Below are 21,762 nucleotides of genomic sequence, written 5' to 3'. Positions count from 1 at the left end.
AGATTTTATACTCTACCTTCGTGAATTTAATTTAAAACTGTATAGGAAAGTTAAACTATAAACTTTGTTATTTTTTAAATTAAATTTCCCAGTTAGTGTTTCCCATCTTCTACGTTTTTTTGCACCACTTTATAGGGTAAATTACCGGGGCACAACTACACACAAAACACTGCATTTACACTATCGTAATCACATAAATAAACCAATTAGTACGATAAAAGCCCACAAAGATCTATTTTTCCACGATTTACAGGGTCGCCAACTAGAACCAGGAAATTAAAAATAAATTCAATTTTTTTTATACTCGACCAAGACATGTTAATTTTTTACAATTTAGTTATAATGGCCTATTTTCATTAATATATTATTTATAGGATCTTAAAATGGAATTAGAAACAAACACGTTCAATAAGAAATCATAATATTTTTGATTTCCAGTTTTCCATATTCCAATTTGGACAGTTAATCAGGTTAACTGTACTATTTTTAAATTCCATCCTATTGTATTCAGAGAACACCTTCATACACATTATCGTACTATTCGCTGTCCTGAAAAACTAGATTTAGAACTCCCATGTTTAAAAAGTCTTTTATTTATACAACAATCAGGGCTTATCAGGGGGATAATTTCCTTCCACAAAAACTTGAAAAAGTTCAGAACAGATGTAAAAAAGCTTTATTGATAGATTCACAATAGGTATTATAACTATAATTGCAATAATTGTTGTATCTGCTGCCTCGAGTTAACAGCCTGCAGTTTTAGTCCATATAATAAGATCTATGCAGCTCTTTCTTTCTTTTCTTGCCTTCTTGCACTTTTTCCTATGTATCTTACGTATATTTCAAAATTCTTGATTACATCGGAATTTCAAGTAGTTGACTGATAGATTCGATACATTAATTTAATTTAGATGGGTAGTAGAGCCATAAATTCATTTTTTTTTTATTCCAGGCAGTTCAGCTATAAATTATTCATTACTTCGAGGTGGTTGAGCATTAAATTTTTTTTATTGATTCCAGGCATTCAAGCAATAATAAAATTGAAACTGAATTCACTTAGTTGGGTAGTAGAGCCATAAATTTAGTTTATTATTCCAGGCAGTTGGGTTGGGTAGGCTTGTTATTGTTTTATTGATCCAGCAGTTGAATATAATTTTATTATTGTTTTACTGATTTAGCCTTCAATTTTTCGTATTTCCAGGCAGTTGTACCATAGTGTTATTATTGACTTATTAATCCCGCCAATTGAGCTAAAGATTATTCTGTAATTCCAGGCAGTTAAAAAGTGAAGCCATAACTTCATTATTTTATCATTCCGGCTACTTGAACTTGAAGATTCCTAAAAATCGGATGCAGAAGGATAATAGAACAATAAATTTAGTTATTAATTATTTTAGGCAGTTAAAAGGCAATTATTATTGTTTGATTGATCCAGCTACGTAAATTAATATAAATTATAAAATATCAGTTCAGCTATAAGTATATTGATTAATTTATAATTCGATGCAGCTGAGAATTAATTTTTTTTATGGATTAAGCCATTTGAATAATAAATTCTTATTATTATTATTATCTTATAATTACCTTTAATTATGCAGTTTTTACACCTAAAATTGTTCCTATATTGTTTGTAGTTAACAGTTTAGACAGTCTCCAGTAAACAAAAACTAAAAATTAATTAAAAAACCTAAAATATATTTTTTTGGATATTTCCTAATTAAAAATAAAAGAAAATATTTTTTTCGGGTATTCAGTACATCATTTAAGTTAAAAATTCTTGATTACATCGTAATTTCAGGTAGTTGAGCCATATTTTACTTAATTGGGTAGTAGAGACATAAATTTATTATTTTTTTTATTCCGGGCAGTTCAGCTATAAATTATTCATAATTCGAAGCAGTTGAGCCCTATTTTTTTTTCATTCTAGGCAAGAAAACAATAATACAAAAAAATATAATTAATATAATATAATTAATATAATTTTAAAATTGAATCTAATTTTATATTTTTTTTATTAGTTCATTCATTTGAGCAATAAATTATTCATAATTCCAGGTAGTAGTACCATAGTGTTATTATCGATTTATTAATCTGGTAAATTAAACTCTAAATTATTCATTCCTTTCTAATTACAGGCAGTTGGGTAGTAGAGGCATAACTTTATTATTTTATTATTCCAGTTACTTGACTAAAGATTATTGATAATTCTAGTCAGTCATAGATTTTTCCATTTACTCTATGCAGTTGGTTAATATTATAAATTTAATATTTTATTATCCCAGGCAATTAAAGACCAGTTATTATAGTTTTATTTATCCAGCCACTCGAATTATATTTAATTTATTGTTATTGATTTATTAATCCAGCCAGTTCAGCTATAAATTATTGATTACTTAATAATTCGAGGCAGTTGAGCACTAATTTTTTTTAATTGATTTAGCCATTTGAGCAATAAATTATTCTTAATTGCAGCTAGTCGTGTCATAGTGTTTATTAATCCGGTCAATTAAGATATAAATTATCGATTAATCTATAATTCTAGACAGTTGGGATGTAAAGCCATAACTTAACTAAAAAAACTTAAAGCCATAGCCTAACCTAGCCTAGCCTTTTTTTATTAATCGAGCATCTTGTACTAAAAATTTTTGATTTATTCGTAATTCTAGGCAGAGCCATACATTTATTATTATTTTATTATTTCAGGCAGTTCTATTTATTTATATTTTATTGATCCAGCATTATAAATTCTTGATTGAATTTGAATTCCAGGCAGTTAAGTACCAATTTTTTTTACATGAAATTATGGTGATTTTTAAAATAGTGACCGCACTGACAATCGTATTAACGTCACAAACAACGTATTTCACAAGCAATACAAGGAATTTTATAAATTAACTGGTTGTTTTATATTGGTAGAAAGGGAATTTGTGGTCTCGTGTTATAAACTTATAGAATTGTAATTTTCTGTAATGTAATTTCCTGAATTGTAATAACTTATAGAATATATAATTGTAATTTTATTAAAAATTCGTTTTATGCTACGACTTTTACACAAAATTTTTAAGCAGCTAATTTATAAGAACCACGTCACAAAATAAACAATTATTATTCCGATTATTCTAATTAGTTGGCCACAACTGTATTAACCCATTTTGAAATAACGGTATTCGACATGCAAAACAACTTTCACCTAAGACACGATGCTACAATGATTTTTGAAGATAATGTTTTTATATAAATTGTCTTAGTCAAAAGTGTTATCCGTAAAAAATGTAAGTTTATTTTAAGTTTTACCCAAAAAAAAAATATCAACAGAAATATTTATCGACACTTACCGTACACTTTGATTCAACATAGAAAATAACGAACTTAACGCCCTTAGTCTCGTAAAGTCCATAATATGCTCTTGTTCCATCGCATGTTCCAAACACCGTATCACTAAACCATCCGGTTGCAGATGTGGTTGTAATAAGCTAGCAACGTCTTGTTGTACTTGTAACGTTGGCGAGACGGTGTCTTCTTTGTTTTCCGGTTGTTTTTTGCTGAAGCTGTCTTCTTCACCTAGAACATCGATTGACTTGAGCATATGATCTATTTGTTTTAACAATTATTAAAGGGTGTGTTTTGCATTGTTATACACATAGTTTTAATCTTTGTTCACTTACTATCTAAGTTTATATCACGTTTAAAATGTGTGAGTTTAATTTCTTATATGGGGTGTTTGCGATGTGTTGCAGTGCAAAAGTTTATAGTCAATTTAAGTAAAATACACCCATTAATAGTGGAGACTGCGATAATATATAATAAGAAAGAATATGTAGAATGAGAAGAAAAAAAAGTATGCAAAAAGAAGAGAAAAAATATAATATAAATGCCTTAAATAAATATTGCTTTAATTACCTATCTCACAGAAAAACATGAAATATTTTGCTGCATCATAAGTAAATGACCTATCATAGAGAGAAGTTTTAAGCTTTGGTATCACAAACTTAGCACAAGTTTTAGTCATCCAGAGTTATTATAGAACTCAGAGACATGATGAATTTTCTTTTTTATTAATCAATGTACTGCCATAGGCATAAATATTGAACTTAAAGTGAGTTTTTCAACAATTAACATATAATTAAAGGAATTTTAATGTCTGCAGCGGATCTATTTAGTTTCTGTGACTAACACTAAAATTTATAGTATGAAGGAATCTTTTTTTAGTCTAGCCTTTAAGATTTAAAGCAAAAAAAAATTTCAAGAGATAAAATAAAATGTAACTATTCCTCATATATAAAGCAATGAAACAACCTAAAATCAATATGATTTGGTTACTCTTTCCTTTTAATTATTTTATTTCATTCGATTTGGTCGCTATTATCCTTCGTTTCTGTTAGCAACTTTGACAGTAGTCATGAGAATAATAGTTCGGTTTATTTAAACCATCTTCAGTACGTAAACTATGTACACAGAGGTCTTAAAAATTCTGTGAGTGTGATTTAGTGCTAAGTATAGTTTGAACAAAAATAAAACACACACACTTTAAGTACCTTAAGTGCAATTTTTATTTTTTTTTATCTGTATTCCTGTTGGTGTTTGTATTTAGACTTACTAATTTTTTTCTTTGCATGTTTTGAATTAGCTTTTAATTTTACCACAATATGTATTAATTTGGGTATCAATTCACTTCTCTCTAAAGCGCTAAAGAGGGGATAAAAAGAAACGAGACGTCGATCAACTCAAAAAGTAAATAATTTATATTTAGTATTTTATTTTTGAATAATTGTGCGTTCTTTTGATGTCCCATATGTTTTTAAAATAGAGCTTTTTTTATTTTCTCCTCTTCTCTTTACGGTCAACTAAAGCTTTAAAAACAATTCAAATATATTCTCTCTCCTTTTGTTATTCATTTTAGTTCAGTACGTTTATCTCTAATAAAATTTTAGATTTATTTGATAAAAATAAATATAAAATATGTTTTTTAAGATAAAAATAGAGCTTAACATGCCATATGTACAAGGCAGTGAAATATTTACAATTTCATATGATTAAAATTAAAATTAGTCAAATTTTATTTCAGGATAATACATACACATAACTAAACTTGGATATGGAATCACTCAAAAATTTTGTAGTAATTTCAAGTATTAATAAATTAAAACGTCTGTAGCTTATAATTATTTAAGGTAAGTTTGTCAATTCTTCCAATACGGTTTGAATAAACTGTGGGATATTTATCCTAACAAGCTCTTATCCTTCCTATTAACCTGATCCCAAAAGCCTTGAATAGAATTAAAACTTGAGTTTCTTTCGTTTTAAGACGCTTGATATGATGTGGTGTATTACCTTATATAAATCTAAAATTGGCCTTAAATGCAGCTCATAAAAATATTCCCAAAATGGAATTTGTATAACCCAGACCAAGAAATTGAAAATAATTGCAAAAAGTATGCATAACAAGTTTTTTATTTTTAAACATTTTACCTCTAAATGTAGAGTGATACCGTACAAATTTAGTTGTGTCTATTACATGATATTATATTGTTAGAGGCAGGCAATGTTACAATCAGCAGGCTTAGATATGCACGTTTAAATGTTAGTTAACATGTGGCTCTGTCTCAAAGATATGTTTAAAATTTCTCTTAATCCGATAGAGCATTAATAAAAATTCCGCACTGAAAACATAATTCTGAAACAAGAGCTTTAATAGTAAGCCGCCATCACTACCTGCTACTACTAGAAAGTCTTGTGGACCTGGAACAAGATTTCGGTAATTTGAAAAAACAAGCCAAAAAAAACTGTAATTTATAAAAAAAAATCACTGATGCAATGTTAAAATAAAACCCTTAGTTAAGTTATCTTTAGTTAAAAGTTACCTTCTTCCAGTGGGATATTCCTGAGACGTAACATGTAATTTTCAAAAATCATTTCTGTCGAGAGGACGTCCTCGGAGAACCACACCATGCCGCAACGAGATACGGTGGCCAAAGTGGCATATTTTAAATCTTGTACCTTTAAGTTGTGTTAATTAGCTAACTATTTATTTATTTTTCAATAATTATTTACCTCAAACATAACTCTGACGTTGGGAGGTAAGGACAGACGCTCACCGTTGGGTAAAGTGAGGAGTTTATTGTCGTCCAGGACGGAATTTAAGTTTTCTACCCATTCCGGATCCACGTCGCCGTCGAAAATGATCCATTGGCGTTTATTGATTTCGCCTCGGACGTTATCGATGATTTTTCTGAAAATAATACATTTTTAGATAAAACCCGATTTGTTTAAAATTAAATGTTCAAGAGCACCTTTAGGACCTCTGATGGATTGATTTTTAGGACTGGAAATGATACTTTAATTTGTTCTTTGATTTAAGACTTCTTAACCATAAATTATAAATGTAATTAGTTGATTCTCAAGAAATTCGGTTATTTTAAAATCATATTAAATAAATTTCATGTATCATTAGCTAAATTTATATGCATAATAAACCCATCATAACTTATTATGAAATAACTGAAGCCAGTCAATACTTTAAAATAAAGCATATTTTAAAGAATCCTATGAAACATTTTGGACATTACATAATCTGTGCTGCATCAAATTCTTAGTCACTTTTTTACTAGGAATAATCAAAAAAATGCATTAACATTTACGTACCTTAAAATATGCGTAAATAAACCATCGGTCCATTCCCTGGTGTTCGGATCCAACACACCATACAAAGCCTCCTTACTTATAGCTTTGGGGTCGATCACGTGAGCCACCCCTTCCACCCCTTCGAACCTTTCGAGGGCTTTAAGAAGTACCCGCCAAGCGGTACTTTTACCGGAACCGCTTGGGCCTACCATCATTAAGCCGTGGTTCAGGTTGCAGATTTGGTACAGTTGAAGAACCTAAACGAAATTTTAATTTAAAATTTATTTATTTTTCCAATTTACACTATAAGAAAGTAATAAGCAGAACTGTAATAAAACAGTGTACCTTTGCCAGCCAGGTGTCTCTCTAAAGCAGCATGAAATAAATTGTGATATGTGAATTTGCGCTAGTTATTGATATTGTGAACAAATCAAGGAGTTTAGTTGCTATTAAGTCACTATTTAAATAAGTAAAAAATAAAGTTCGAATCTTAGAAGCACAATTATTGATAATAAGGAGAAAATAGGCGTAGATTACACCCTAGCTTCTGGGTATATTCTTCAAACAAAGTTCTGAAGGACAAATCTTTCCATTAAACTTTTATAAAAGGTAAAAAACACGAAATCTACAGCATCACAAATACATTTAATAAAATAACGAAGGTTACATGTTTCGCTCGACTAGAGCATCATCAGACCTAAACAATAATTAAAATTATGTAACCCGAAAAAAGGAGAATTCAACAAAAACTTACCATAACATACACAAAACACCTAATATTTAAGTAAACAAAGATTACAATAAGGTGGCACTATCTATGTACAAAGAACTCAACTAAACAATCAAATTACTTTATACATTTTAGAAATCCAACCATCATTTAAGAGTCTAGAACTACTTGAGGTTATTAAAAACTAGGTGGCCATCAAAATCAAACCTTTCATTAACACAGGACAGATCTGGGCTTTTGAAAGCTTTACTAATCTCCATTGTCTCCAACAAGTCTAGTTTTTTACTTTTGTTGCATTGATGCAGTATTTTTATATTTTGGCTGTCAGGAAAATCATGTTTGGAGTCGAGAAGGTGATTAGCAAAAGCTGATCTGGTCACTGTGATTTCGGTATTTTTAAATTTATTGTATTGGGCCTTGTGTTCACTAATCCTAGTAGAAATCTTCCTACCAGACTGGCCGACGTACACTGCAGGGCACTCTTTACACCTAATCTCATAAACTCCTGGAGAAGATAGCGGGGGTAGTTTATCTTTAGTTTTAATCAGATGTCTTTTTAAGGTATTATTGGTTTTAAAAGCTGGGGTTATGCCAAAGGGAGAAAAAAAGCGGGATATTTGTGACGAAATTGGTCCAAAATAAGTAAACGACCTAAAAGTTTTGATATTGTTTGTTTGTTGTCTGATAAAATTAAATGATAATTTATACTTGTTCACATACTGAAAATACATTTTATATATAGGTTTAAGAGGGAAAAAGTTACTGACTGCTAGTTGCCATTAAACAACTAACAGTCTAAGGAATTCTTTTTTGCTCTATGATGCTCTAGTCGAGCGAAACATGTAACCTTCGTTATTTTATTAAATGTATTTGTGATGCTGTAGATTTCGTGTTTTTTATCTTTTATAAAAGTGTATGACCAGCATCTTTGGGATAATGGATGAGTTTTTCGACTTTCTATTAAAGTTTTGAGTTCATAATTCTTTTAAATTCGTGAATTTTCTTGTACTTTTCTTTGCACATATTACAATACAGATAATTAATAATTTGTTGAAACCCAGGTTGTACTTTTAAAAACCAATCCAAGTAAATCAATAGCTATTTTTAGCAACTTACCATTTATTGCTATTTTTTGCAACTTATCAATATGATTAATATTTAAGATGCAAATGGATACCGTAGCTTTTAAAATCTCTTCAAAAAGATTGGATTCTTGGAGGATTAGAGAGATCTTGGACTTTTAATGAACCATAAATTAAAAATTGGTGCAACTAAATGACGAAATTTACTTAAGAAAGTGAGTTAGAAGTTTCCTGCTGATGTACACAATTTAAATATTAGACATAAGCATTTATAACTACATTCATTCACATAAAGAGAAATATCACCGCGTCGTAAAAGATCTGACTGGAACGATAGTTGGAAAACACCACAAGGTATTCCTCGTCTTTAGATCTATATTCAGCCTCATCTTTAGCTCTTGTCTCATTAACTCTAAAGGGCTCCAGCGCGACTTATGGTGACGAAATTTATGGTTGTGGTACGATTTGTAAGGAAAGTAAAGATTATCCAGAATTCAAGATGGATAAGTCCATGAAACTAAAGAGTTTTGCAAAGGAGTTGCTTCCAGAAAAACAAGAAATAGTGCAACTAAGCAAATTCCATGTTATGCTTTGTTCAAAGCATAATAATGCTTTGAGCATTCTATAACAGGCATATGGGATACTTTGTTCGATTTAGCATACATAAGCAGCATAAAGTTTTTTTTTAAATATAAATTCACTGATTTATGATTTTATATTACTGTTTTGTGTTATTTGTTTCATCTGTCTAAACCCACCAAATTACAGTACAAAACCAATTAACAAATGGGTTTATAAAAACTTAAAGATACATCATGATATATAAATAATGATTTGCAATAATTTAATTAAATACATTTAAGTTCCTTTAATATTGATTATAGCCACTACTAATTCTTAGTAAAGATAAATTTGAAGATAGATTTGATGTTCCAGGGAATAAAATGTATGTTTTTCTAGCAAAATTTGATGAGGAAAACCGATATCTGGATATTCACCATCAGTTTTAAAACTTGGGTATTTTAAAAATCGACGCTTTTCAAATTATTAATCTGAATTTGGTAGTAAAAGGAAACCATATTACAGATGCGCATTCAAGTTTGGATCTGATAAATGCGCGTATATCTTAAAACATTTAGAAAAATTGTTAAATATACACAGGACGATAGTTTTCTATGTTCTGTTTATCCCCTTTCTTAAATACAAGAATCATTTTGAATTTTTCCAAATATCGGGAAATTGTAAGTTTTGCACACATTTATTAAAAAGTGGCATTGCCAATACACATCCATAATCATGAAGAGAAAATGACACAATTTTATCTGAACCTACTATTCCTTTAGGTTTTATTTCTTTTAAACAGTCAAATACTTCAACCTCATCACATTACTTATTGCAATGGAACTATACATCCCACTCCCTATATTTTATGAAGCATCTAGAGAACTGAAAACCTGGGTCGGTGTTGACGTAATTTAGGCAGTTTGATAAAAGTTTAAGCATGCATGTCTATCCGATTATGATCCAAAAACAGTATTTACGTTAGTACTAGAACCTAAATTTAAATTTAATTATGAAAAACAATCTATGGAATATAAGTATTTATTCAACAATAATAAATTTTTATAATAAGAAAAACCTGTAGCCTGAATTATTTTCATTTGGTACGTACAAAAAACAAAGAGTATTTAAGGTATGGCATAGTTTTTTTAATAGATTTTACACGTGTAACACACTGTGGAACTTAAAGGACTGATTAAAAGGAGAGTTCGGTGCTTTTGGTTCTTGGATAATTATTTATTGAAAGATTTGACCTTCTTAATCCATTATGACGGCTTCCCATTATTTGAATTTTAAATTGGTTTTATTAGTTAATTCTGTAATTATTATAGACAAATTTAATTTGTTCCAATGTTCTTAGTTGTCCAATTTCAATTATTGATGTTCTTCTATAGGCTTCTTCTGTACGTGGGAGATCCCCGTATTAAAATATAGTTTTTATAGCTTTATGCAGTGCTTTTTGAATTTTGTGGATTAAATAATTAGGAGCATTTTCCCAATAGGGAATTAGATATCTTCAGTATGGTAGAATAAAACTATTATAAAGCAGTGATCTTGACTTTATATTCAACATGTCTGTACTTCTTCTTATGCCATAGGAGCATTTTTTTAATATGGTGTGTTAATATTAATATGCATATCCCAAAATAACTGATTTGTAAGCACTAAACCTACATATATATTTATATTCACTAGCTTTTATTAATGTTTTATTATTAAGATACACATATAATATTTTGTATATGTCAATAGTATTTATATTATAAAGTCATTTAGATATTTAAAATATTTTGATTAACTACATACTTTATGTAATGTCTATCTTTTTCTTTAAGTGACCAACAAACGTCTTATTTTTATTAATTTTATTATTACATTAGAGAATATTTTAAAAAATATATTTTTTGTTAATTTAAATAGTGACCAATAAAGATTTCACTTAGAAGTTTTTTATTTACCTTTTCCATCCAGGCGGCACCTTGCTCGTCTCCCTCCCCACATACCAAGTATTCCTCGCGGCATACCTTACGAATTTCATCTTTAAGACCTAAAATATTAAATTTCCCATAAAATAATTTAATTCCCCATCAAAATATACACTATATCACCTTTCATCTCGGCCCTTGTATATTGAACGTTGGGGAATACATCATTTAAAAGACTAAACAACAAGGGAATATCTTCGGCGACCAACTTGGGCACCATAGTTTCACATACGGACTGGATAAGAATTTCTTGTTCTGGTAAGTTTTCTGCTATGCTCGCTTCATCTATGTTAGTCTCTCCTGTGGTAAAAAAGCAATTTTAAAAAATCTAATAGAGTCCAATATGACGTCTATACCTCTTTGAGTCATTCCCTCCTTAATTCTCTGAATTCTATCTCTCTTAACGTTACCGGCGGAAATCAGTACGGACTTCAAAGCCCGAAGACCGAAATCGTAGTGAGACTGGTTAGAAAGTTGTTCATCACAAAGCCTGAAAACCATTAATAAATGATTATCACTTCGATTAATACTAATTTTCGCCTTAATTATAAAAGTACTTACTTGAAAAATGGGACAATTTTACAAGCCAACTTCTCGGCAGTTCTAAACCCTTGCGAGAACAACATGACTTCAGCGATCAGTTGTCTGTCCGGCGTGGTCATCGCCAAAGATCTGAACAGTTTCTTTAAGTTGTCGGGTAAATTGGACCTGCCCGCGTATCCGGGATTCATCGTTATGAATATTGCCATGTCTGGTGAAACTCGAACTTGTTTTCCTACCAGTTCGACGCTTATACCTTTTACAGTGAAAAAGGTTATGTTTTAGATATAAGGTTTTTAATGATTGGACTTAGAGTTCCTTCTAAGGTCGAGATGCAAATATTTATATGGATGTAATAAATGATAACCATTCTAAATTATAAACCTTAACATATTATGAAGGAAAAATTTAATTTCATGAAAAAAGTTAGGAAGTTTAATTACAAATATTTCAGGAAGCCTGAATAATTTGAATAAAAAAACTTTTTAAAAAATGAATCACAGCTTAGCTGATGCCGATCTTGATCTTTTAAGTTAAGCATTCATTCTCAAGTCTTACTTTCTTCACACATGATAATAATTTCTCAACATCGGACAGCAATGTTCCAAAGATTATTTACGTATATTGCCATAAAACTATATTACTCTTTAATAGCGCAAATAGTAGCAGTTGATAATGAAACAAAATTTAAATCCAATTTTAAAAGATACTTGCTAAATTATAACTTTCTTTACATGTATTTCTTTTAACTTGTTATAGTGTAGGTAATTCTTTTTTTGTTTAAGCTTAGGCTTAGTTGGTTTATCTGAATGTAGTAGAGTACCTTCTTTAAAGCTAGACTGCACTTTGTTCTTCAGAACATGGGAAAGTGGTTAAACCCTACAAATATCAAATACACCAACATTTATACGAAAACGATCATGTAAGGACTTTAAATTATTGTAATTGGTTTCTTGATGATTTTAGTGGAATCAATAACTTTCATTTCAATACTCTTTTTTCTTCATAGCTAGAAAATCCCAGAAATATAAGAGAAAATAATTTTCAAGAACCATTTTGATTTACGTGTGGTTGGATGTCTTTTGGAAGAAAAAATATTGGCCCTATTATATTGGAGGATAAGGAAAGATATTTAAATTTTTTCCAAAATGAAATTGAGAATTTTCTCGGTGAACTTGGAGTACTATGTAGCACCGCCACATAACACCAGGATGGTCTCGAATTATTTAAGGGAACGATTTGGAGAAAATTGGCTAGGCACCAAAGGTTCAATAAGATGGCCAGAAAGATCAACGGATCTTATATCACTAGACTCTTTTGTTTGGGAGACAAGAAAAAATCTTTCAAAAGACTCCAATTAAGAGACGACCTAGAAAGATGTGTAAAAGCTGCAGAAGGTCAATTTCATAACAATAGCTAGAAAATGTAATGCAGGCTACAATATTAGAGTACAAATAGGTAGGGATGATGGTGAACATTTTACACATTTGCTGTGAGAACAACGTGTATTTTGATTTTGCTTATATTGTTGTTATCGTTTCTACACAGAGTTTAGTTTCTTTGTTTTGCTTTTTGTGTTTAGTAGGACATCAAAAGCAATTGAAGGTTCCCAGTTTGGACACTAACTGTGTTGAGATTCAAATCCACGGCTTCTCGGATACTAGTACTGAAGCTTATAAAGCTTGTGTTTTTGTCAGAAGTGTAGATGATATTAGTAAGATACGTGTCCACACACCTATGGAACTCAGTCATATTCGTAGTGCTAGTAATCTAGCAGACCTCTTGAGGTGTTTGCCCCAGTTAAATTCCGAATTCAGACATGAGGTGGAATAGTCCACCGTAGAGCTCATGGCCAAAATCTTACTTTCAACCTCAAAGTAATTTACCAAATTTACAAAAAAACAATTAAGTATCCTTAAAACTAAGTTTGGTGTTCTATTTCCATTTACTTGATTTTCACAACTATCCAAGAGAAAAAGCGTTATGGCTTATTGTCTGATCTTTACTTCAAATTGTCGTCAAAGGTCTAGGGTAGTTGGTTCTCTTCCTGCCCCTGAATTAAACTTTTTTTTTAATGTTTTAATAAAACTATAGCATCGGGAGTTTTCTTCTATAGAAATAAGCGAGTTAAAGAAATATAAATTTAAGAGTAAAGTAAAACTTCATTGTTTTTTTTTTGAATATATTTTGAGGTAGAGGGTAGGTCACAACTTTCAGATTTTGAATTTGAAAGGAAATATGCAGCAATTCTTTGTGGCAAACAACCCTTAACTAAGCTTATTTTCCAACATAAACATAATAATATAAGAATACATCATGAAGGTCCTCCAGTCCTCATTTTCTCAATGATTTATTTATACCCTATTGTAAACTGCTCTTAATTTAATACAATATTTGCAGTATCCTTTTTACGTAGATAAGTACATAAATATATGTGAGATAGGAGAGTCAGAATAGCGCTCTATTTTTTTTTACTGTCTTTAATCCTAGATCCGAAGTTCTGTATTATAATAGAAAATAAGTAAATGCATTTTGAAATATATTAAAATATTATATTAAAGAAAGTGTTTCAGTCTCATTCTTATCACTTATATCAGTTATTTGCAAAAAAAATTACAATCAAGTAAAAAACAGTTGATGGTTATTGGTAACAAAAAAATGGTAATTAAATACACGCATGTCCACAATTTTTAAATAGCAGCACACTTAGCTAAAACAACTGTTAGTTAACTCGGTGTCTATAGCCATCTAGATAATTTAAATTAACATCAATTTTATCTGTCACTTGTCAATTAAATGTCAAAATATACAGGGTTCCATAGAAAATAAAAAAGTTGCGATTACTTCCGATTAAACCAGAAGTAAAAAAAAAATTATGTAAATTAAGTAGAATCGTTATTCTCTCGTTTCTTCTCAAATATTCCAGAAGTAACTAAAAGCAAAACAATTATTACTTACTTCCTACTTGTTGTCCACTTTGCTCCATACTTTCCCTCTGGCTCTTCAATGCTTCTTGTATAGTCTGAATTTGTTGCGAAACCGCGGACAACATACGCTCTTCCAACCTGTTAAATTCATCAAAGCATCCCCAGGCGCCCACTTGACACAGACCGACGAAAATTCTTCCCATCGCTTGGAAATCGAACGTTTCGTCACAGTTAAAAACGAGTACGAAACGGCCCAATTGATTCCCTAGGGCTTTCACCGATTCCGTTTTTCCAGTACCGGCAGGGCCTAAAATATCATTTAGATTAGTTAATTATTTCAAAGTAAATCAAAACGGATTTAGGGAAATACCGAATGGAGAGCCTCCTAAACGAGCCTCTAAGGCTTGAGTCATGGTTAAATAGCAACGGTCGGTCAGGGGCGTTTGAACCAGCCTATCCTGGACTCCCAAGTACTCGAAACCGTAGTAAAATCTCGCGTTTGCCATATGAATGGTGAGTTGTTTGAGCACTTCGGTTTGGCGAGGGTCGAAATAAAATCTGAAACCAAAGAAAAATTAATTCAGATTCACAATTAAAAAAGTTCAGAATTAAAGATTATGTGCCACCCAAAGTTCTAATTACCAGAGGGATTGTTGAATTGGAGCCCAAAAAAGACTAAAACTTCTAAATACGTTTATTTCCAAAATTTCAAAAACAATAAAGCTAGTTTACACAAATAGGGAAAATAAACGATATGCACAAAAGCCACTAAAAATTGGCAACGTGTTAGTGTTTTTATTTTTAGCCGTGAAAATGACACATCCGATTTTCCTGTTATATTCAGTATTTTTGTACAGTCCGGGGTAGATTACATAATTATATTTTAAGGATTTTTTCTCAAATAACAAATATCGTTACAGCAAAATACTCAATAAGATAAAAATGAAATACAAAATATAAGTATGTTTTATGATTTAATAAAAAACTAGTAAAACATAGTTGAGTAAGAGGCTAACATAAAGCCAATCGTGAATTTATTGCTCGTCCGAAATTACAGGTTTTTAATCAGTAAAAAGCAATATTTATCTCTAGAAGTGTCACAGTTTTATAGCTTGAACGAGATTGTACTGTTTAGTGATGTTAAATATCGCGTAAGTCACCTTTTTAACAGAAAACAGTGTTAAATCTTTGAAGAAACAAAAATACAAAGCGCAAAAAAACAACAAAAACAATACCCGAGTTATTTGGCCGATAAAGATTTCGTTGTCTATGGCCTGCGATAGAGCATTTTCAGCCAGAAGTATTTAACATAATTAAATAAAATTGGTAGCAGCAATAAAATAACAAATGGGCACATTTTTGCAAAGGCAAGCTAGGATGCTATAAATATAAAACAGGATGTTACTGCCAAGAAGAAATTAAAAGTTTAAGAAAAACTGTAGTGGCACTGTAGTTTGGAAATCAAAAAAATAAGAAGAGACCTGCTATTCAAGAAGAAATATTTAGAAAAAAACTATTAAGTTTTGGACAGAAACAGATTCTGCTTCTCTGGAAAAATATGTTGAATGTACTAAACAACAAACTACACATTAAAATTGAAAAAAAACGACGTGGAAATTTTTTTTAAAGTTGGAAAGAACAGAAGTGGGCAAACTAGACCAATATTGGTGGAATTCGGCCAAAAATCGAAATTGAAGTAACAATAGAATCGCTCAGAATATAACACTAAATAAAAAGGAATTAAGAATAGAAGACTGTACGAGTATCTAAAAATAGCAATAGAAAAATTATTTCAGGTTAAAATATTAAATGAAAAACTTATTATTGGAAGCGAGAAATAGAAATTTGGGAACCTTAAAACGCTGAATAAAGCTATATTCTTACAGCCAATTGTTGATAAAAGTTCTCTATTTCACAATACATGCGCTCCACTAACTCCACATACAAAGATGCATCATATTGAAAATTTCAGTGAAGACGAAATAGCTGCCTCTAACACTTCTAAAAAAGAAGAAGGAAAGGACACTAAGCAAAAATGTAAAAAATATATACAAGAGTGTAGTAAAGAACTGGTGATAAAAGCAAAAATATAGAATAAAATTGTTTCTACTGAGACGCCAACTAGTAGAAAAAATAGAACTGGGGCTGGCAGTAAGAAGCAGATAAAGCCAAATAGGCTTAAGTAGGTAATAAATGCTTTCATGTAAATAAGTTATTATGTTGCTTTTAGACTCTTTAATTTTGATTTTGATTGTAACTTTAATTTTGATTTCGATTTTAATTCTTACTCTTAATTTCATTTTGTTTTAATTTCGATTTTAATATTATACCCAATTTTGGCTTACTGTGCTTGTTTGTCTTTTTCTTTTTATGCTTTTATTTTTGATCTAAGATCATTTTAAAATTATACTACCTTTTAGATTATTATTTATCAGTTAAGTATTTTAAGTATGATGTATAGGATACATTAGAGATTTTAAACGTGATAAAATTGATTGCAAAATATTACATGAGATAGAAAACTTTTCACACACATATATGCCTTTAGGCGGTTTTACAGGGCTTTAGTATTTATAGATTTTTAATACAGCCAGTGTCAGATCAATTTTATTATGCAATCTATTACGTTTATATATTTTGTTGATCTTTCCCTTTAAGAGTCTTGAATGGTTAGTTAAATTAAGTTAAATCTTGGTTTATTATTTATCCCCTTAGTTTAAAAAAAAAATACAAAATATAAGGAGGAACTTTGGATTTACAATTCAAATGGGATTCAAAATTTATTTATTTAAATCGCTATTTTATATGTAAAAAAAATTATATGCATCTACTGAAATTTATATTTATATTAATTAATAAAATGTGAAAATGTGTATAGTTATAGGTGTATGGATTTTGAAAAAGTGTTGCGAACTTAACCCAGTTAATTAGGAACTTGACTTTTATGATTCTATGTTTAAAAATTTTCTCAACAATTTTCGAAACCCATGAGATCAGTCAAACAGGTCTGAAGTTATTTATCGGTTACTTCAAACTTATGTAGTGGTCGAACAGTTCCTATTTACATGATATCTGAAAAACACCCCTATTAAAACATCAGTTTATAACTTTGCAAAGTGGATCTTTAATGTATTTAGAAATTCTCTTTGGTGTTTCGGATTATAGGTTGTCTTGCCCTGGAGCTTTATTATTTGTTAGTTTTCTCATTATCTTTCCATATTCATAGGAATTAGTTAAAATTAAAAACATAGATTGTTCTTCAAGATGGCTTACTTTATAATTACTATTAGTTATATCATGAGCGATTAAAAATTAGTAAAAAGAAAAACCTTTACCTCATCTGACACAGCCACTCGAAAGCCTTATTGCTACACACGCCCCCCGCAATCAATTTTCTAGTAACAGTCCTCTTGTGCACGAATTCATTGATGAGATGCTCCAGCTTTTTCCTTCGCAGCTGTGGTTGTTCTTGCAATACCGAATCAGCTAGAACATTTAACGTATTCTCGACTTGTTGTAACACTTTTTCCAAGGTGCCCTTTTGCGGTTCTCCGTTCATCTGAAATACACATTTTTTTGCCAAAATTGTTCTTATAAAACCAGAAAAAATGTTACCTTAGCCAACGCAGCTTCGACATCTTCGCTCCAAAATATTTGCGCGGCCAAAACGACAATCTGAGCCTGATATTTATCGCACCATTCCATAAATAATGCCGGGTCGATGCCGTCTTTGAATTGTTTGATGTCCTGCACCGCTTGAGTAAGACTGGAGGCCAAAGTAACCCGCATTTCTTTCTCTACCAAAGTTAGCCACTCGTTAATTTTTGGGTGTTCGACTGTGGATACTGGAGTGCGGAAAATCACCTAAAAAATATCATTTAATAGCTTTTTTTTTAATAATAATGTAGTAAAAACTTGCCTCTTCGCCCTCTCTAGAAGCTATTCCAGTAATAATAGTGTTGTCTTCATTTAAAATAATAGAAGCGACCCCAGCGAACATTTTCTTAAAGTGTTTTTGCAGTCTGGCAATATTTTTGCTGTTGCCGATGATTTCGAGTAAATCTTCGTCACCCACGAAGTAAAATCGCGGAAATGAGGTACGTTCCCTTTCTAAGTATTCTCCGAGAGCCTTTTGGATTTTTCCTAAAATGTGTGCAACCATTTAGTATTTGTATGTGAGATAATCGATATTTGTGTGGGTATTGCAAAAAAAAACAAATAAAAAATATATAATGAGTTTCATAACTTTCTAAGTCACTAAATAGTAATCAATATTCCCAAAAATCAACCTGAAATATGTAAAATATTGTGATATACACAAATAACAGATAAGAAACAACTACTATATTTATCTGACTTAACAGTTTATGATGCTTTTATAACATATACTAAATTTATTTTTTAGTGTAGGTATTTGAATAATTTGACATATCAATTGTGTCACCTATTTTTCAAATCGAAGAAGAAAGTAATATAAATAACTATCAACCAATTAGTGTAATTAATAATTTTGCTAAAGTTTTTTTAAGAAATACTTTAAGGAGAGGTAATGAAATTTTTTGCAAAGTTAAAACTTAATTTCGAAACGACAATACGGTTTTCTTAAGGGTTCAAGTAGACCAGATGCCCTGTATCAGCTTTCTAAGCAAATATCCGGATAAATTAAAAAGGAACAAAAATGTATTACAGTATTCCTGGATTTGGTAAAGGCCTTTGATACTGTACCCTATGATCGACTGTTGGACGTCTTATCTTCACATGAAGTAAGGAGGACAGTGTTAAAAATTATCTAGCTAAAAGACCGCAATTTTTAAAAATTAAGGATACACATCACTTGTTACTATATTTATGCACAATACTGTAGTTCCTCCCTGGCATAAAATGTCTCATAAAATGTCATAATATGTTTAAATTTAAAAATATTTGAAATATTGTTAGGTACTTTAACAATTGGGATTATTATTGATTTGAATGACATCATTATTATAAACTTACCTAAAAGGTCCGCAAGCCGTTCCAGAGCTCGTTGTACTCCCGGGATATTCAACACGTCCATGACCATAGGCGATTTGCTGACTTTCTTCATAAGTCCCAAAAATTCAGCGCTAATGCTTTGGAATCTGGAAGTTTCCACCGGCAAAAGGGTTTTGATGTCCGCACTTCCCGAAAATATGCCCTCCAAATAAACCCAGCGCCTTTGCACGTCGATCCAAACATCGAAAAGTGCATTAATTCTATTCAGTTTCTCTTCCCACGTTAACGCTTCCTCTTCGAAAACTTTGTAGTATGGCGAAAGTTTCATTGCCGCAACTGAGTTAATGTGTTCTTTTACCTATAAATGCGCGAAAAAAAAAGATGAAATAGGAATGCGTTAAGCCCTAAAAATCTTAATTCTACAATGCTCCTGGTTGTGCTGCTTCACATTGCATGCTCAGGCAATGAAAAAAATTAAAGAAGTAACAAGATCCTGAAAATGCCTGACCATGCAGCTTTAACTTCAAAACCAGTAGCGATATAAAACAAACTTTGGGTTATTTAAATCTGAAAAATACCTTAAAAAATCTAACAAATCCAATACTTTAATCAATTTATAATGAGGCCACAAACCTTATTAAATAAGTCATCCCATCCTCTAATTAACTTGCACTTATTTTGATAATTAATTAAATCCAGCTCGTAGGTTTGCCACGATTCCCTCACTTGCTTCAAGAACTCCTCCAGCGCCATCTCTCCCTGCGCCACCAAAATAATATCCTTGACAATAGACTCGTTTTTCTGCAAATTTACATCCCACACTTGTCCCAGGGTTAAATCGCTCAACACCCAGTTCACTCTCAGCTGTTTCATCAACTGTTTCCAGTGGCGCTCTTTAAGGGCGTCCGATTTTAGTTCCACGATCATTATGTTCACTTTTGAGTAGGTTTGCAGGGTTTTCTTCACGTATTCGTACGATGCGTATTGGCGCAAACGAGCGGGCAATTCTTTGAGTTGACTTGACATCGTGTCGAGTTGTTGACGCAGTTTTCGTGGTTGTACTGACAACCTGTGGACGAGATAAAATTGTTTTTAATCTGGGTTGGGTTGGGTTGGATGTTTAGTTATTTGGGAATAACTCTGCTTATTGCCACCACTAGCAATTTAAATTTAATTAGAGCCTTGAAGAAAATCTGAAACCTTTTATTTTAAAACTTCTTAAAAACCATGTTATACTTATGAAATAAGATTCTGTTTAATTATAAAATGAAACCAAAAGGCCCCAACTTAAGTAGGTTTGTTTTAAGGTTATCTTAGAAAATTTATTCTAGAACTAATAATATTAGTCATGAAAGTAACTTTTAAGTTAACTATAAAACCAACCAAAGTTTTAATTCTTAATAAAACTCAAGAATTGCAATTACTATATAAATAAGAAAAATGAGGACTACAGGAAATAATGTTAACTGGGTACAAATATAATAATTTAATTTAATAAAGTAATAATTAAAATATAATAATACAATTTTTTGGCAAAGTATGTGTATGTATGCTTAGAACATTGAAAGGCTAGAATTAGTAAACAACAACTTTGTTTGAGTCCAACATGTGCACAGGGGCAAGAGGGGTGTTTTGTTTACAAACATATTTGCCGATTCTCTCTTGTCAAGTCGACGCAAATTTCCAACGGAGGACATTTTTAGCTATATTTTAACAAGCATTATAACGTTAATTTAACTTATTTGTGTTGTATTTTATAGGAAAATTTAAAATAAAAAGTATAAATACTACAATTAACCTATTTTAACAATAAATATAATATCCTTAAGCAAAAAAAAAACAAAATTATTAACATTCTTATCCCTAAAACTGCTTCTAAAAAATTTGAAGCGACAACACCGGAGCTTAAGCGCCTGAGCTATACGCGTAGTGTCATCTGTCAAACGGCTTTTTGTTTATTTTCGGGATTCGTGTATTTTCTTTAATTTTCGGTTTCAAAAGGAAAAAGGCCACATTTTAGTGTTTTTTTAAATTGCTGGATGGGAAAAACTTGTGTCGTTTGTGCCGCATCATGATAAAAAGGTGATTCAAGCCGATCTTTTCACAAGTAAGTACCGATACTTTCATAACATCACATCATGGGGTAACCATCATCATAAACGTAGAATAGGGGATCTTATAGATAAACCTAATAAAAACTTGAATGTGAAAGTGTGTGTAAAATACCAAAATATTTATATTTTTAAATCTAAATATTTTTTTGAACATATTCATCTATCAATAGGCTATAATATAAAACTAGAATTTTGTCCCTGCTTTTATTACAGGATTTTATGTTTTTT

General features: G+C 30.8%; 1 protein-coding gene across 3 annotated transcripts in view; it reads right to left on the bottom strand.

Annotated features, from left to right (window-relative positions):
* LOC126735153 (dynein heavy chain, cytoplasmic) overlaps positions 1-21,762 on the bottom strand; it is an 83,205-nt gene that overhangs the window by 32,905 nt on the left and 28,538 nt on the right. The window contains exons 16-32 of one of the 3 annotated variants that reach the window (XM_050439092.1): positions 20,054-20,489; positions 19,442-19,778; positions 18,366-18,589; positions 18,062-18,310; positions 17,782-18,005; positions 14,817-15,004; positions 14,478-14,753; positions 11,541-11,775; positions 11,336-11,469; positions 11,103-11,279; positions 10,953-11,041; positions 6,967-6,987; positions 6,643-6,878; positions 6,052-6,229; positions 5,862-5,997; positions 5,713-5,739; positions 3,336-3,561 (exon numbers count right to left, since the gene is read on the bottom strand). In XM_050439092.1, coding sequence (XP_050295049.1) covers positions 3,336-3,561; positions 5,713-5,739; positions 5,862-5,997; positions 6,052-6,229; positions 6,643-6,878; positions 6,967-6,987; positions 10,953-11,041; positions 11,103-11,279; positions 11,336-11,469; positions 11,541-11,775; positions 14,478-14,753; positions 14,817-15,004; positions 17,782-18,005; positions 18,062-18,310; positions 18,366-18,589; positions 19,442-19,778; positions 20,054-20,489 — 3,393 coding nt within the window. The remainder of the gene's footprint in view (positions 1-3,335; positions 3,562-5,712; positions 5,740-5,861; positions 5,998-6,051; positions 6,230-6,642; positions 6,879-6,966; positions 6,988-10,952; positions 11,042-11,102; positions 11,280-11,335; positions 11,470-11,540; positions 11,776-14,477; positions 14,754-14,816; positions 15,005-17,781; positions 18,006-18,061; positions 18,311-18,365; positions 18,590-19,441; positions 19,779-20,053; positions 20,490-21,762) is intronic. The other 2 variants (XM_050439093.1, XM_050439094.1) reach the window with 2 other exon arrangements.

The sequence above is a fragment of the Anthonomus grandis genome, chromosome 4 (genome assembly GCF_022605725.1).
Source record: "Anthonomus grandis grandis chromosome 4, icAntGran1.3, whole genome shotgun sequence".
Lineage (NCBI taxonomy): Eukaryota > Metazoa > Arthropoda > Insecta > Coleoptera > Curculionidae > Anthonomus > Anthonomus grandis.
This window is presented reverse-complemented; position numbering and strand designations above follow the sequence as displayed.